This window comes from Limanda limanda, chromosome 15 (assembly GCF_963576545.1).
Source record: "Limanda limanda chromosome 15, fLimLim1.1, whole genome shotgun sequence".
In the NCBI taxonomy this organism is placed as follows: domain Eukaryota; kingdom Metazoa; phylum Chordata; class Actinopteri; order Pleuronectiformes; family Pleuronectidae; genus Limanda; species Limanda limanda.
Genome location: NC_083650.1, coordinates 23,435,052 through 23,450,327, shown reverse-complemented (window position 1 = coordinate 23,450,327; position 15,276 = coordinate 23,435,052). Strand labels below are relative to the sequence as shown.

Genomic DNA, 15,276 nt, shown 5'->3' with positions numbered 1-15,276 from the left:
AATGACCGTCACTGTGTAATTGATTTAGGTTTGTTTTACTTAGATTTGTTTTAACAAAAAAGTGTATTTTACATGGACCTGCTCGTGTCATGTGTTCAGAAGGGAATGCTGTGACACTGCATTCCTGGCACAGGGATGTGCAGAGCACATATTTCATTTCTGACTCTTTAAAGCTTCAACAACACATCCGCATCTATTCATTGTAGATAAAAAACGTTATATCCTATAGGTACATGTGATGAGTGAAACAATTACATCTTCTCTGCTGGTATCCAGTACCACAGACATTCCAAACATTCTGCAGGTTTACTTCCACGAGCATTCTACCAAAGCAGGATAATTGTACATCAACATCTGCACAAGTTTGTACAGGTAATATTATCTAACTAACCCTGTATTAGGAAATGAATACTTGGAAAGTAACCATGTCACCATGCACATGAGGAATCCTATTTCAACACTTGTAAATAACACAAATGCTTAACTGTGGTTTTGTGATTGGGATACGTGTGACCTGAGTGGTGCACCTTACTCCTGTGATTTGATGACTTCTCATTCACATTCTGAGCAACTCCTGCTTTAATTGCTTCGTAACAAGGTGGAGCACAGCCGGTAGCATTCTGCCAAAACTAACAGTTGAGTCTTCAAGTATGAAACATTTCTCTTCAACTGGTCCAGCAGCTTCGTATTGTTTCATTAACCGTGTTAAATGTCCCTTTGCACCTAATTTTTCTAATTTGTCCCATTTCCCTTTGAAACACCATTTCTTTTCACGAGATTGTGAAAAGGCAACATAAACAACAAGATATACAAGATCACACCTCAAAAAAACAGTTCAAATAAGTGGGATACAGACAATTACATCATATGAGCTGTTGTTGTCTCTTTAGCTGTCCTGTAACTAGGAGGCACTTGAGTCAAGGCTAAAGCAGTGATTTATTCCAATGGCCCCTGAACAACAATAAGTCAGGCTGGTTGAAAAGCGACTGAAGTATGCCTGGTATCTGGGTTAGCTCTGGTATTCTGGCCCACAGCAACATTGAGCAATGATTAAAGTAATAAACTTCCCTTCATACACACTCACCTTCTGTGACAACACGTATAGACTATGCTAACTATGACAGATAAAGCTCATAGAGATGGGAAGGTCTCCCTCCTTAGTCATGGAAGAACTATTCACACCACTTACTGACTAAAATACCAACTGAAGTAAGTACGATAGTATTATCAGATATACTGTTACAGCATTTCATGTTGTAGCTACTTCTTTATTTCAGTGGTTCCCAACTAGAGGGGAGTCGTCCTTTCATTGAGCTGCTAATAACTCCCAACTTAACCCGAACTTGAACTGTGAAGAGGGGCCCCGACTTTACACCTGAAAGGTTTTAGTCCCTAAAAGTCAAGTGATAATACTTTTGAAAATCATGAAACAAATAAAACGTGTGCGTCACTTTGCTTCATACAAACACCACTGCTCTGCTTCCTATGTGCAGGGGCCAGAAGCTTTATCTGGCTAAACTAAAACGAAAAAGGAAAGATGAAAAAGAGTGTGTTTTCTTCAATGTAAGTCTGTTTTTAATTTTATGTGAGTCAAAAGCATATGTAAAAATAGCAGTGGGCATGGGGGAAATCTTGGCTTTAAAATGTCCTGGAGGACATTTATGTAATGTTACAAATGTAATGAAGAAATATATCTGTTTTTGCATTTTACTCTTTATTTAAATTTTTAGGTCTTGTATATATATTTGTTTTATATACAGTTATTTCTTTCTTATGTGAAGTACTTATTGTGTTTTTATGCTTTATGTTAAATGTATGCACCTTTTTACCAAAGAAAATTCCAGGTAGGTGTAAACCTACTTGGCAATAAATCCTTTCTGATTCTGAAGTTACAATAAAATGTTCTGGGTAGAATTTTTATTTCATTAGATATAATTAATGAATATAAAATATAAAAAAGGAATGTCACCAGATGTAAGAAACCTATCAGTAAAGTGATGCAGCAACAGGTGTCAGCAAATCCACTTTGGGATTAGGACTTTGGATCGGAAGGTGAACTGAACCCGTCTTGTGTTTTGGAAAACTTTATACATATATAGTTTATAAAGTAGATGTGTGTGTGTGTGTGTGTGTACACAGCTGATGTCAAGTTTCAACAAATCGGTAAAATTGTAAATTAAAAGTGAATCCCTTGGGGTCAGGAGGCCTCAAGGCCTGACTCTGGGGACAAATAATTGGGGGTAAAATTGTCACCTTAAATCAGCCCGGGGGACGTTTCAATTCAGGAATTTCTGAATAAACTGGGTGGTACATGTAAATCTGATAATTTATAGACACAGAGCCATTACATCCTCCTCAGAAGTACTTGCACTTTGTCAGAAATGAAAAGTGCAAGCAGGATTACAAGAACCAGCCTTATCAGGGGTTTTATTCTGTCAAGTGACACAACTATAGATGAACGTAAGAGCCTTTGACATCACCACCACCATCATTATTATTATTGTTTAACAGAGCTCATACAATTCTTAACAGTCAACAGAAAAGTCTCAGCTCAGTTGGACAAGTGCAGATACTCAACACGCTTTTGAAGACGTAACAAGCCAGCAGTCTTCTCGCCACATTCTTTGGCTTGCATGCAGGTAGGAGGTTTTCAGGAAACACTCAAGTATGCATTGTGCATTCTTAGAGCCACCTTACTACATGTTACATTCTTTGACTGCTGTGCTGAAGGTAAACACACAGTTCCTGAAAGATGTTACGCAAACACTCTGGAGTATAATATAGTCATTTCAATGTAGAGTTTACTCAAAACTTAACCAAGGATACACTTTGATCATAAGACAGTTGCTTTATTTAAAACTACATTAAGAAATACAAGTTGATGAGAATATAATTGACATACATGGTATGTTTAAAAAACGTCCCTCCCACACAGAGTTGTGTGAAACATTCGAAGCATCTTTCAGAAGCTGGTGATTAAGCCGCTGTCTGTGTGAGACGAGCTGGTCAGCACGTTGTCTTTGACTGGAGACATGGGCTTCGGCTTTCCCTCAATACAGGAAGTCAGCTTCTGGGTGTCTCTGTAAAACAAAAGCAGCATGGTCTCAGAGCTCTTCCATTAGGAACTATATAAACTAACTACTGATAATAAAACATTCTGGTTTAACAGCCATGATTCAACAATGCCAGTGAGTTTACATAACGTTACAGGTCTGAGTCCATGCCTCAAAACACTTACTCTTTCCCTCAATGGCAATTTGTTTTAAACGATCAACTGTGAAGAGCAAAGAGCCAATACCTTTGGATATGGTCTTGTAAACTGAACTTATGACCCAAATATTATATTCTGATGATCTACAAAGTAATTGAGTATTCCTTATTTACTTTTTGAAGCTGAAGTTCTTCCACAGGCTGCTGATGGTGGCCTGGACTCCAGGGCTGTTCTCATTATTGGGGGAGGATACTTTCTTCCCAGATGCCACAGACTTCTTCCTCAGCCCACTGGCCCTGGCTGGGCCCAACGACGGCACTTTTGCTGCTGGACTGTGGTTGATGGACTTCAGTTTTGACAGACCTGAAACCTACAGACATAAAGACAAGATTAAACTACAAAGAAAAAAAACGGTGTTGAACTGAACTGTAACAGAAATGTCTTAAATGTTATTACTTTTAAATTGTGAATTTAATAATCTGCTGTGTGTGTTTCTTCTAGATGCTTCAGATAAAGAGACATTTGTTTGGATTATGTTATCAATTTCTAAAAGCTCTGATCACTACCATTGGACAGTATACACATCATTGACTTTATAAAGAAGATATAGATGAAAACTACAGCATCTATTGCACTTCTGTCCGTCCTGGGAGAGGGATCCCTCACATGTGTCTCTCTCTTGTTTCTATGTTTCTTTTTCTGCTTTTAATAGTTTTTTTGGTAGTTTTAACTCTACTATTCTTGTTGAGGGTTAAAGACAGAATATGTCACATCTTGTTAAGCCCTATAATACAAATGGCAAAATCCTCTGGACCTTCCACTGGTGGCTGGCTGTAGTATTGGTCATAAACCCTGCCTCCCTCATGTTAGTGGATGGGACATGGAGCAAAGTAACAACTCAAAGTACACATTAAATAATTATTAGATAACATAGTTTCTGTCAATTTATGTAGTTCTTATTACACTGTCATAAGTTTGTTGTTACAAAAGCTTTTATATGCAGAAAACTGATGTCGATGTCAAGTTAAAAGATATAATGTAAATTTACAACTAAATATCACTTATTAAATCGTGTTAAATCTGAACGATTGCGAATTAATTGACCATTTATAACTGGTGCTGATTTCACACTTCTGAACACCTGATTTTCAGCAGCTTAAGTTATGATAAAGTTGCAGGAAGTCGGAGCCCTCCTGCAGAGTTAAGGGCGGCTGTGGCTCAGGTGATAGAGTGTTAGGTGATATATGCACTGATTGAATGTGTGTGAATGGTTGAATAAACTGTACGGTCAAGTGAATTTAGTGGTCATCAAGACGTATGGTGTTAAATAACAGCAGGATCAGTGTTATTGCAGAACATTATGATGTCAAAGTGAAGTTGGCCTTTGACCTTATGGATATAAAAAGTCATCATTTCATTATTCAGTTACACATTTGTCTGGAAATGTATCATAATTATTATATTATTTTCTAAATACACAAGACTTAAAACTAAGATAGTACCCAAAGTCTGCTGGATGCTCAAACCCACCTTTGACCCCAGAATGCCAGATTTCTTATTTGAGTGTGTTGGACTCTGTTCCACCTCGGGATCTCTGTGCAGATTCATTTCCTGAGGAAGCACGTGAAAAACACATGTAAGAACACAATGCCAAGCGACTAAAATAGCTTTCTGCACACCCACTCATCAATCTATGATGATGATGATAATGTATTTGTGAAGGCGGGCCCAACTACATGGGATATATAATTAGGTTTATAAGTATAATGGAGATTTGTGTGAACATACAGATGTGTCGTCATTCTGGATGCTGTGGATGGGGACTTCCTCTTTGTGGCAGGCTGTGTGGTCAGGCTGAGACTGGGAGAAGTAGGCACTGTCCTGGGACGGAGGGCAGTCCGGGGGGTTATCCTCTGGGTTTCCGTCAGTGGGGGACGGACACAAGGACGACGTGTCTTTACAGGGATGTTGGGTCTTTGGAGAGGAGGAAAAACTCTCCCTCTTAAACTGAAATTGCTGAAGGGCAGCCAGGCCAGAGGTGGAATTAGGGCTTTTTGATTTGTCCATGGAGGAGGAGCTGCCCGACCAGTTAAACAGCCGGAGGCCTTGACTGGATGAACTGGGGGGTGAGGTGCCTGGTGATGGAGGTGGGCTCGGGGTGTCCACAGATGGAACATCGGGACCGTCGCTGTCATTGGTTTGGTCGCTGGGAGAGGACTTGTCGTCAGTGGGAGTTACAGCTGTGGGCTCCACACCATGAGGTAAACCCCCCCGAGCAGACTCCTGGGTGCTGAGACTGACTGTGGAGCTGGAACTGCTGAAGAATCTGTGTGCGGGAATAAACGCAACATCGTCATAATATTCACACGTACAGCTACTTGCTTAAAGGGACAGTTAAGACATTTTTGGGAATATACCCATTTGGTGTTAGTCAAAATGAAATTACACACAGTCCACACAAAGTATGAAAATCCCAAAAAATGGCCGAGGTATGTAAAACCATCAACAGGTGGGATACCGGCTGGAAATCAGCTTTACAAAAATAAACAAGACTCCAAATAAACACCACCTCTAAATCTGTAAAATTACACATCTCTATCGTATAATTAACAATCTTATTTGTTTAATCTGTACACAAAGAAATGTAAAAACAGTAACTTGTGCTTTCCTGGAGAATTAAATGCTCAAACTAATCACAGAATACTGCCAGGCTGCATCTCTGGCTACAGGTGATGACAAAAGTTATAAAAGTAGTGTGAAATCACCCAAAGCAGCATTTTGGAGCACCTATATATATTTTAACTTTCTTTTATTATTATTAAATTACTGCACTCTGCCGGAATTTAAAGGGCTGCGAGAAACGGAGTAATAGTTCTACCTGTTTTCAACCACGTAGCGAACTAACCGATAGCAACATAGCTAGCCTTGAGAGCTATTTTGACCAGATGTAGCAAAGCTTGACAGCAACTAGCCAGGTGATCAGTCACTATGTCAACCTGCATTTTGTCAGACTCATGTTAGTTTATGGCCCAATGCTTCCAATTTTATGCTGAGCTAAGCTAACCACACCCTGATTACATGTCCCCAACTCAATGCACTGGCATGAGCTCATGGATCATCTTATACACTCTGAGAATGAGTGAGTACGCTCATTCTGTCTAATCTAAAACTGTACTTAGGTTAACACGTTGATTTTAATAGGTTTGATCCATGACATATTTTTACGTGCATCGTGTGTCAGAGCAGCTTCCCTTATCTAATTGAGACTCTCTACTATTGTTTTACATGAGGTGCAGCTACATCTTTCTTAAAAGGTTCAGTGTGTAAGATTTAGGTGAAAGGGATCTATTGGCAGAAATGGAATATAAACTAATCCTAGTTATGTTATCACTGATGTGTTTTATCCAAATTGTATGAATTGTTCATTTCTTTACCCTAGAATAGACCCTTTATATTTAAATATTTGAGTTTTATATCGGGAGTAGGTCTTCTTTATGGAGGCCGCCATGATTTTTACAGTAGTCCAGACTGGACAACCGAAACCCCCTTTGAGTTTCTTTATGACCGGTGAAGGCTACCACAGGTTCTCTTTCATGTTCGGAAAGGGATGTTGATGTGAGGGGTATTCAGCTGCAACATGCAACTTCACTACTAGACGTCACTAAATTCTACACACTGAACCTTTAAAGAATTTCTTTAATAACAAAATCTTCAAATTTCAGATAAATCATTCTTACAAAACACTGCTTTCAGGATTTGATCCAGTAATCTCTCTGATGCCTTCTTCAACAATGTATCTCCAGCATTTTCCTGAAATCATGTGTTCTATGTTGTAATTCTTTTACAACATAGTTCTTTTACTCTTTTTGAAAAGGATCAAATGTATTTAAAGGCAACACATCCCTGCATTGTTAATGCACACAGCTGTACAGTTAAACTATTTGTGTTACTTAGACTAACTTCCTCTGTTAATAAACTGTAGTCTCAATAAAAGAGATGATTAGATGTGGTTAAGGCCATATGATGTCACCTGCTGCATGTGGCCTGGCCATCCTCCGCAGCTTCCTGGTTCCTCCTCTGCAGCAGCGTGGCGAAGCGGTTGCGTGGCTGTGACTGACTTGTTAGTTTGGGCTTGTCAGGCTGTTGGTCTGTCTTGGATCGTTTCTGACTGGAGGAGGAGTACTGCTGCAGCACATCCTGGTCTGACACTACAGAGTCTAAGGGAGAAAAAATGTACAATCCTGATATTAAAATCTGTTATACTACTAATACTATTACTAATACTTTTTTCCTCTGTCATAATAGGCTCTATACTACTAGTCTATACCTGCTGAGTTGGGTGAATCAATCAAGCAAACTAGGTACATAGAAACCAGGAGTCATATTTTCGACTTTTTAATGTTTTGGTCCATGACTTAGACGAGTCAAATTTTTATGTGTAGACACAAATGATTGGGTTTCAACAATGATTGTCAAGCAACATGGATTTCGAGCTGTAGATCAACTATGATTGTATATTGCAACAAATGGTATGTTGCAGTGAAACAATAGTTAGCAGCTCACCTTCTCTTGGTCTCTTCACCTGCAGCTCTCTGCAGGGCAGCCTCAGACCTTGTAAGCCGATGACTCTCTCCTTCCCCCTGGTGGAGGAAGTCTTGTCTGGAGACTCAGCAGAAGAGGGCGGGGCAGCAGGGGTCGGCTTGAAGCCTACACTCCAGATACTAGGCCCAGTGGGAGCTGGTGAGTCATTCCAGGACCGACTACGGCGTTTAGACTTCTGAACAAACATTAGAGAAGTTGTTATGCTTTAAATGCAACTCTTCACTTTGATAATCAGGTCTTATTTAACTGATCATGATGTGATACCTGTGAAGTGGGTTTGTCTGGGTTGAAGTCATCTATCCTCGCCATTGTGTTGATGTCCACGTTTCCTAAGGCCATTTGCAAGCCTTTGTCATCTCCTACATTTCTGGATTCAACATTGTCAAGGGCACAACAGTGGTAGATTGACTTTAACAGTATCTATTTTGAAAGCGAATGCAGAGATGTGACACTTCATCAGGTGTAATTCGATCCAGGATACGTTCCAGCGTAGCTGAGTGTGTCTGGGTCAATATGCTCAGGGTATGGGTTGAGCGGTACAACCTTCCTCCCGATGGGATCGAAGACGAGCTGGTGAAGGAAGGTGTTGTTGGCTCTGATGAACCCTTCGATGTAATCCTCGGGAACCACTAGACTAGATTTTAGGTACTGGCCCATCTTTCTGATCACCTAATAAAGACATAAAATTATTTTGTATTCAATTGTGAATATTATTCCTTAATCTGTAAACACTTTCATCGTCATTAGTTATAGTATTTTGTCATTGGTAAAAATGTAACCAATATTATGTACTTACCTAATTCATTTGGATTCTGTGGATATTATTTAATATAATTCAACGTAACATATGTTGATATCTATAGCATTTTTATGGGCACAGAATATGGAATCTTCTTTCATGCCTCTCACTCAAAAAACTGTCAGACCGTCTAAGAATGGTGAAGTCATATTTTTCAGTCAGCTGATTGCTAAGACAGCAGACCTCTTTGTCTTGGTTTGAGTCTGATGCCCTGAACATACAGCACTGTCTTCAGAAGCAGCTGTGGAGTCCCAAGGTCAAACAGGGGTTACATTGCTAAAAGCTTCATCCACTTCAACTGGTCTTACCTTCAGGATATCTGGGTCTTGGGCCAGCCGCAGCAGCTTGCAGGCTTTGCCCAGGCCAATGCCATGCAGGGAGGGCAGATAGTCGCAGCCAGAGAGGATGCACATGTACCGGAACTTCTCCTCTGTGAACACGTTCCCCAAGCTGCGACATCGGCCCAGGTTACTTTGGTCTATCTCCAGACCGTTGCCCTGCTTGTCCATTTTCAGAATCACCTAAATGATTGTGAAAGACAACTGTTGAGTGGGGTAATTGATTTTTTTTTGGGTAATGTCTGTTTTTGTTGAACTTTTAGTTTGCTGTAAAACAGACACTGCACACCCGTCCATGATATGATTCTCCTTTCTCTTCCCCATGATAAACCAATCAAATCGGTGTTCTTAATATAGTACATAAAGTATGCACCAGTGCTTTTCTCAACCCATTCTGTTTTGTCTGAATGAACAGCCGGTAACCTCACCCTTCACTATACAACTATCAGGGCTCCTCTACAGTTTATCTTCTTGGTCTTCTCTCCCTCAGGCTTTGAGCTTTAGTACATTCAATTTTAAATAAAATAATGGAAACTAAGTTAAAGTACCAAATTACAGCTTTGATTTAGTAGTTTTACACCAAATGTACAGTGCCAACATTTTGGCGGTGTCAAATTAAGTGGATACGAAGTAAAACAACATCATCATATGATATATTTAGTGGAAACTCCTTTACTGACAGTGTGAAATCTTCCACAGTAACAACTTATGACGCATTTGACCGAATCTGAACACAAAAAATACTCCTGTATATCTCCGATTTGCAAGAAATCTTCTTGCGTTTAATCATTAATTAATGTACCAGTGAATCAACTCCATTGGCAGCCATACATTCCTAGGGCATTATAGAACCAGCACCCTGATTGACTGATGAGGTGGTGGCTTTGTGTCCTGAGCCATTACGTTTTTCTCATTTTCCATAATTTTGACTCTGAACCAGTGAACTTTGAGAATAAATTAACATTGAATGAACAAACGCCTGCCCAAGAGATAGTTAGCCACCAAATAACCAGTTATGGTGCGTTAAAGGGATATATCTCATAGACTGTTGTTCTTTCATATAAATGTAAAGCTACCCAAAATAAATGTGACCCTTCAATGCGGTATCCATTGTTTTATGTTCAATTGAATGTTCTTGAATTCGGAGCTTGAAGAAAAAAAATTGCAATCGTTCAAATACTTGGACGTCTTGTCCATATATATACTATACTGTGTATGGGAATGCAGTCCCTGGTAGCTCTTCATACCTTTTTACAGCCAAAAGCCAGCAGGTCAGAGTCTTCGGTGATGACAGCCTGGGCCAAACCGGATTTATTGAGGTAAGCTAACTGAGCATCAGCTTCATATGGAGCCACCACACAGTCCACCCCTCTTGCTCTTGCAACCTGGTGGAGAAAAAAAAAAGTCACCCACAGAAAATCGTGTTATAACAAGCTAAATTATGGCACAAAACCAACGGAAATCATGTTACCCACCATCATCTTGCCAATGCACCTTATCTACCTATTGTATTGTATTTTATCTTTTGCTTCTGTTTTTTATTCTTTCTACCTCAATATTTTTAATTTTATTGTATTGTATTTTATTGTATTCAAATATACCGGCTGCTATGACAACTTAATTTTCCCTTCGGGGATGAATAAAGTACTTTATCTATCTATCTATCTATCTATCTATGTAACATGACTTCATTCAACAGTCTGGTTATAAATACAAATAGGTTAAGGCATTATTAAGTGTGCAACATTGGTTTAATCAATACAGTAGACATTACTGATATAACCAACAAACATCCTGATATATATTATATATATATATATAGCTTCATATTTCAGATTTGTTATTCTCCACTTTCTGTTAAATTGTGTGATACAGAAAAGACTATGTTTGACCGTACTTCTGAGTGCAGCTCCTTTAAGTTGAAGGTTTCTAAAAGTTATAGAGGTCTGAGAAATCTCCTGAGTTAACACACTAGAACTCTTCACCCTCCAGGCTGCACTCAGAGTCCCTTCCTGAGCTTGGCACACATGCTCAACAGGCCCATGGCTGATGGCTCATCTGGGAATTACACACAGTCTGCTGGTCAGGAAGAATGAAACAGAATGAGAGTAACAAATGTAACTGGGTCCTGTCTGTGAATACTGGCTCTGACATTGTTCACGTCACTTTTGAATCCAGTACGGTAGATTCTGTAAGGGACGACTGCTTGGTGTCAGGCTCGTGCATCAGGATTCCGATGTTGCCCAGGTCACACATGGCTTTTTCAGTACTAGGTCTCAACCTCCTGCACATGTGCATATCGAGGAACACCTCCCGTTACTGTCACAACATTTGTATGTCCTGTCTTTTGAGAGATTTAATTTACTGATGATTGTTTTAAGAATATTTCCCCCTCTCAAATCACCATAGTGCATTTGTAAAGACAGCATCAATAGCGTTGAGGCTCACCTTAATAAGATTATGAGCCATGGCTGGTGTGATGTTAACACAGCGGGTAAAACAGTCCCTGGCCTCGGACAATTTACCTTCACGGAGGAGCTGTCTGCCTTTTTGAAGGTTAGCTTGTCTGCGCCTGAAAGGTACATGAATGAAAGAGGATTACTATATCAAACACTCTCGACCATAGACAGTTCCAAGTCTCACATTGTAAAAACTAAATCAGAAGGAGAGAAGGGGGATATGTCCTAAAGCTGAGGTCTGATTCTGGACAATGATGCAAACCCACAAACAGACAGCTGTCTTGGTAAATTACTGTAAGATGTGTGTTTAGTTGAAGGTATCTTCAGACGCAGAGGAAGGTTTAATGTTGTGGTCTCACTTTTAAGTCGCTGCAAAGACAAAATTAGGACAGTGACAAATACAAATCAGTTTTCTTGTCAAGGAATTTTGGACGCCCCTTTGGATTCATGATGTTTAAACACGTTTGTGGGAGGGTGTTTGGTCTCACCTGTCTGCAAGTATGTACATTCCTCTCAGAAACTTTACACAAACAGTGCGGTTCTGTTGCTATTTTGAAATGCAGTCCTTCAAACAAACCAAGCATTGTCTCAGCCAGTTTGTTACCAGGTATGAGAAACACTGGATTATTGTGTTTGGTGCAGGACCAGAGTATTTCTCAGAAACACATGCTAATCTAGATGCACTTTTGTTGTCGGTGCAGCATTCTCCACTGAGTTCATTCCTGTTTAAGTGAAGACCTAATTCCTGTCTGACACATCTTCTTTACAAAAGGTTGGCGCAAGCATTTGTAGAATATCTGATCTAAAGCAGCAAATAAGCCATTTTTGATTAATCTGTCCATTATTTCTTAGATTAGTCTTTAAATGATCTATCTTATTATATCTATATTGAATTGTTTTTTCCAGAGTGTTCAGCATCCTCACACTCATCCACAGCGGAGGTAAATACTCACTCTCTGCGAGCCTTGTCCACTCCTTGTTTGGAAGGCAGGTTGCGTCCATCAAACACCAGCACTGGTTTGACCCCAAAGGTCAACAACATGTCCACAAATTTCATGCAGTACTGTACATATCTAGGTTTGGGAAAAATGAAATTATCCAAATCAGTTTGGGACGTTAAACACTTGTTACAGGCAGATTACAAGGTAAATAAATACTGATGCTTGTGAAAACATTCACTCGTGTAAAATGATGACCATGCTTACTGGTCAGTGGGTTCTCCTTTGGCCAGCTTCTCAGCACATGAAAACGCTCCTTTGTGCAGCCAGCAGTACGTGTCCACAGCCACTGTCTGGCCTCTGTACTTTTTCACGCTGATGGGCTCAGATGCATCATTGATGAACTGTAGTAGACCAGTGATTCCCATCTTCAGCTGCAGCTCTGAGCAACACAGAACCTGTGAAATAAACATCAAAATACTCAAACAATGCTCGTTGTTTAAAAACATATATAACATTAAGACCATTCCAGAGAGGAAGCAACTGCTATTTGGATCTGGAAATATATCTTATCCACCCGACTGTTAGATTTAATTTAAATTGAGTGAATGCAGCGAGTGGAAAATATAGTTTGATGGATATTCTTCCAGCATCTTCCCCGGTTTAAAAAAATGAGGCCAAACAATTCAATATAGATATAATAAGTACCTACAGCATCGAATAAAACCTGACTTGAATCCTTTATTATTATTACCGTCTATCATTGTACAATGCATATTCAGTACACGTGGACCTGCTTCTAAAATTAAACTGATCATGGGCTACAAAGAGACTGACAGAGTCTCTCAAAGACCTGATCCTGGAAAGAGGTCTGGATTTAAAATGTAGATTGTTTTTTTCTGTGTGAGGTTTGCCATGTATATGCAGTCCAGTCTTTCCTCTCCGTTCCCTCAGCTGTGACAAGGAATTGGACAGATATGTTTTCCTTTCCTGCCATATTTATTTTTCCCCTCACAGTTATTTGACTTGTTGCTAATAAGCTGTCCCTGCCAATAACGAAAAAAAAAAGATAACTCATAATTAATGTGTGTTAAGAATATCAGAGTACAATGCAAAGCCACAGATGTTTATGTTAAGCAATAAACATGTTTAGTAAATCACAGTAATTACAGGAAAAGTAAAACTTCAGTAAAGACAAAGCAATGACAGGCGTTCATTGACCTTTGACCTGGTTTAAATAAAACAGAGGAAAATATTTTAGGAAATTATATTATATTATATATAATATATATTATAATTATATTTAATTATGGTTATTTTATTTCATCCTCACTGTATAACCGTAATACACATACCGTTTAATAATTATCCCTGCACCTCTTTTCTTAGACTGTCGCACTGTTTGTATTGTATTGTTTTGTTTTGTGATGTGTATTCTGTGTAAGCACACTGAGAGCCACTTTACCGAGTCAAATTCCCTGTTTGTGCAAACTTACTTGGCCAATAACCCTGATTCTGATTCTGACATAAGATGAAGTGGAGTGATTACACATGTGAGGAGATTGTGATTAAGCAAATATGCAGTATTACTAAGTACAATAGTTAAAAAACCCTGATTTCTGATCCAACTCTATATTTCTATGAGTAGCAGCATAGCTCGAGCTGATGTGAAGTGATGAGATGTTCTCCTGCACACAGAAGCTCTGTGCTCATCCCCTGGTACGTGCAGTGAACACCTACAGCTGAGATCAGGTTGTACAGATACAGATCAGGTAAATTTCCGGAAACTTTCCATGGGAAGTTTAGCTCAGGAATTTTGGGAATTTTGAAAGAAAAACAAATACGCACAATTAAACGCTGAGCAATAAAAACATCATTCAAAACTCTATTGTAAAGATGTATGGAACGTTGAGTTTCAACCCTCCACTGTGCATTCTTCCATCACATGCACAGATAACTCCCAGCATGCTTCACTCTACAGCAGGGCTACTGAGGCCTGCTGTAGAGTGAAGGACTAGTCAGGTAAGTTTCCATGATATTACTGGGGAAAATATATTAGCATGCTGATTGAGGATTGTTCATCTGATCATCTAGCCTATTTCCATTCATTTATCCATCAATTGTAAAATATGAGTACAGATGATTCTAATTGTTTGGCTAACTATTTATATCTCTGGCATTGCATTAGTGTTTTTTTACAAACTTTTTTCTCATCTTATTCTACAGAACAATGCCACGTGCACTCTCTCATGTGTGGAGACATTTCACCCCATCCAATGTAGAAGGAAAGGCTGTGTACATTTGCAAATACTGTGCAAAGACCTATGTTAAGAATGACACAACGATGCAGAAGCATATAGTCAAGTGCCCAAAGTTTCCTCAGGGCTCAAATCAGCCTATGACACAACAAAATGTTTATATTTATGTTTGTATATGACAAGGTAAATACAGTTAGTATAAATTACCCACAACATTTCCAGTTTATTCCCGTTAATTCCCGCATATTCCCGTTAATTCCCATGGAAAGTTTCCAACTTGGAATATTCCCGGAATTTTGCAACCCTACTGCTTCCTGAGGTTTCTGTTGAGTGGCACTGACTGCTGGACGCCAGGGTGAATGTGGAGGCTGCTGCTCTCACATGGTGATGGAGACAAGGTTCACTGATCTGAATCAAACCGTATGAAATCATCGACATGTATCTGGTGAGAAGTTATGATCCATCACCTCCCTGTGTTTCGGGGTTTAGTGGTCATCAGTTATTCAAGCTTTGTGCGTCCAGCAGAGCTACAGGACAGGGCTAACCCACAGCTAGCTAACACCACACAGCAGTTTAACTAGAGATTTCTGGCAACTGATGAAGCCGAATTGAACAGATAACCCGGTCAGACTGAGGAAATGGTATCGAGTTGTTGTATCTTAGGATTTCTG

The 15,276-nt window shown here is 39.5% G+C and overlaps 1 protein-coding gene across 1 annotated transcript; it reads right to left on the bottom strand.

Moving 5' to 3' along the window:
* Nucleotides 1–2,962: 2,962 nt before the first annotated feature.
* exo1 (exonuclease 1) lies at nucleotides 2,963–12,775 on the bottom strand. Its single transcript, XM_061087141.1, has 13 exons — nucleotides 12,615–12,775; nucleotides 12,363–12,482; nucleotides 11,399–11,522; nucleotides 10,198–10,335; nucleotides 8,921–9,133; nucleotides 8,295–8,482; nucleotides 8,078–8,180; nucleotides 7,775–7,988; nucleotides 7,242–7,428; nucleotides 5,000–5,537; nucleotides 4,742–4,822; nucleotides 3,385–3,581; nucleotides 2,963–3,080 (listed from the first exon to the last, which is right to left on the bottom strand). Exons 1-13 carry the CDS (start codon nucleotides 12,773–12,775, stop codon nucleotides 2,963–2,965), a joined length of 2,382 nt encoding a protein of 793 aa, XP_060943124.1.
* Between the last annotated feature and the right edge of the window lie 2,501 nt (nucleotides 12,776–15,276).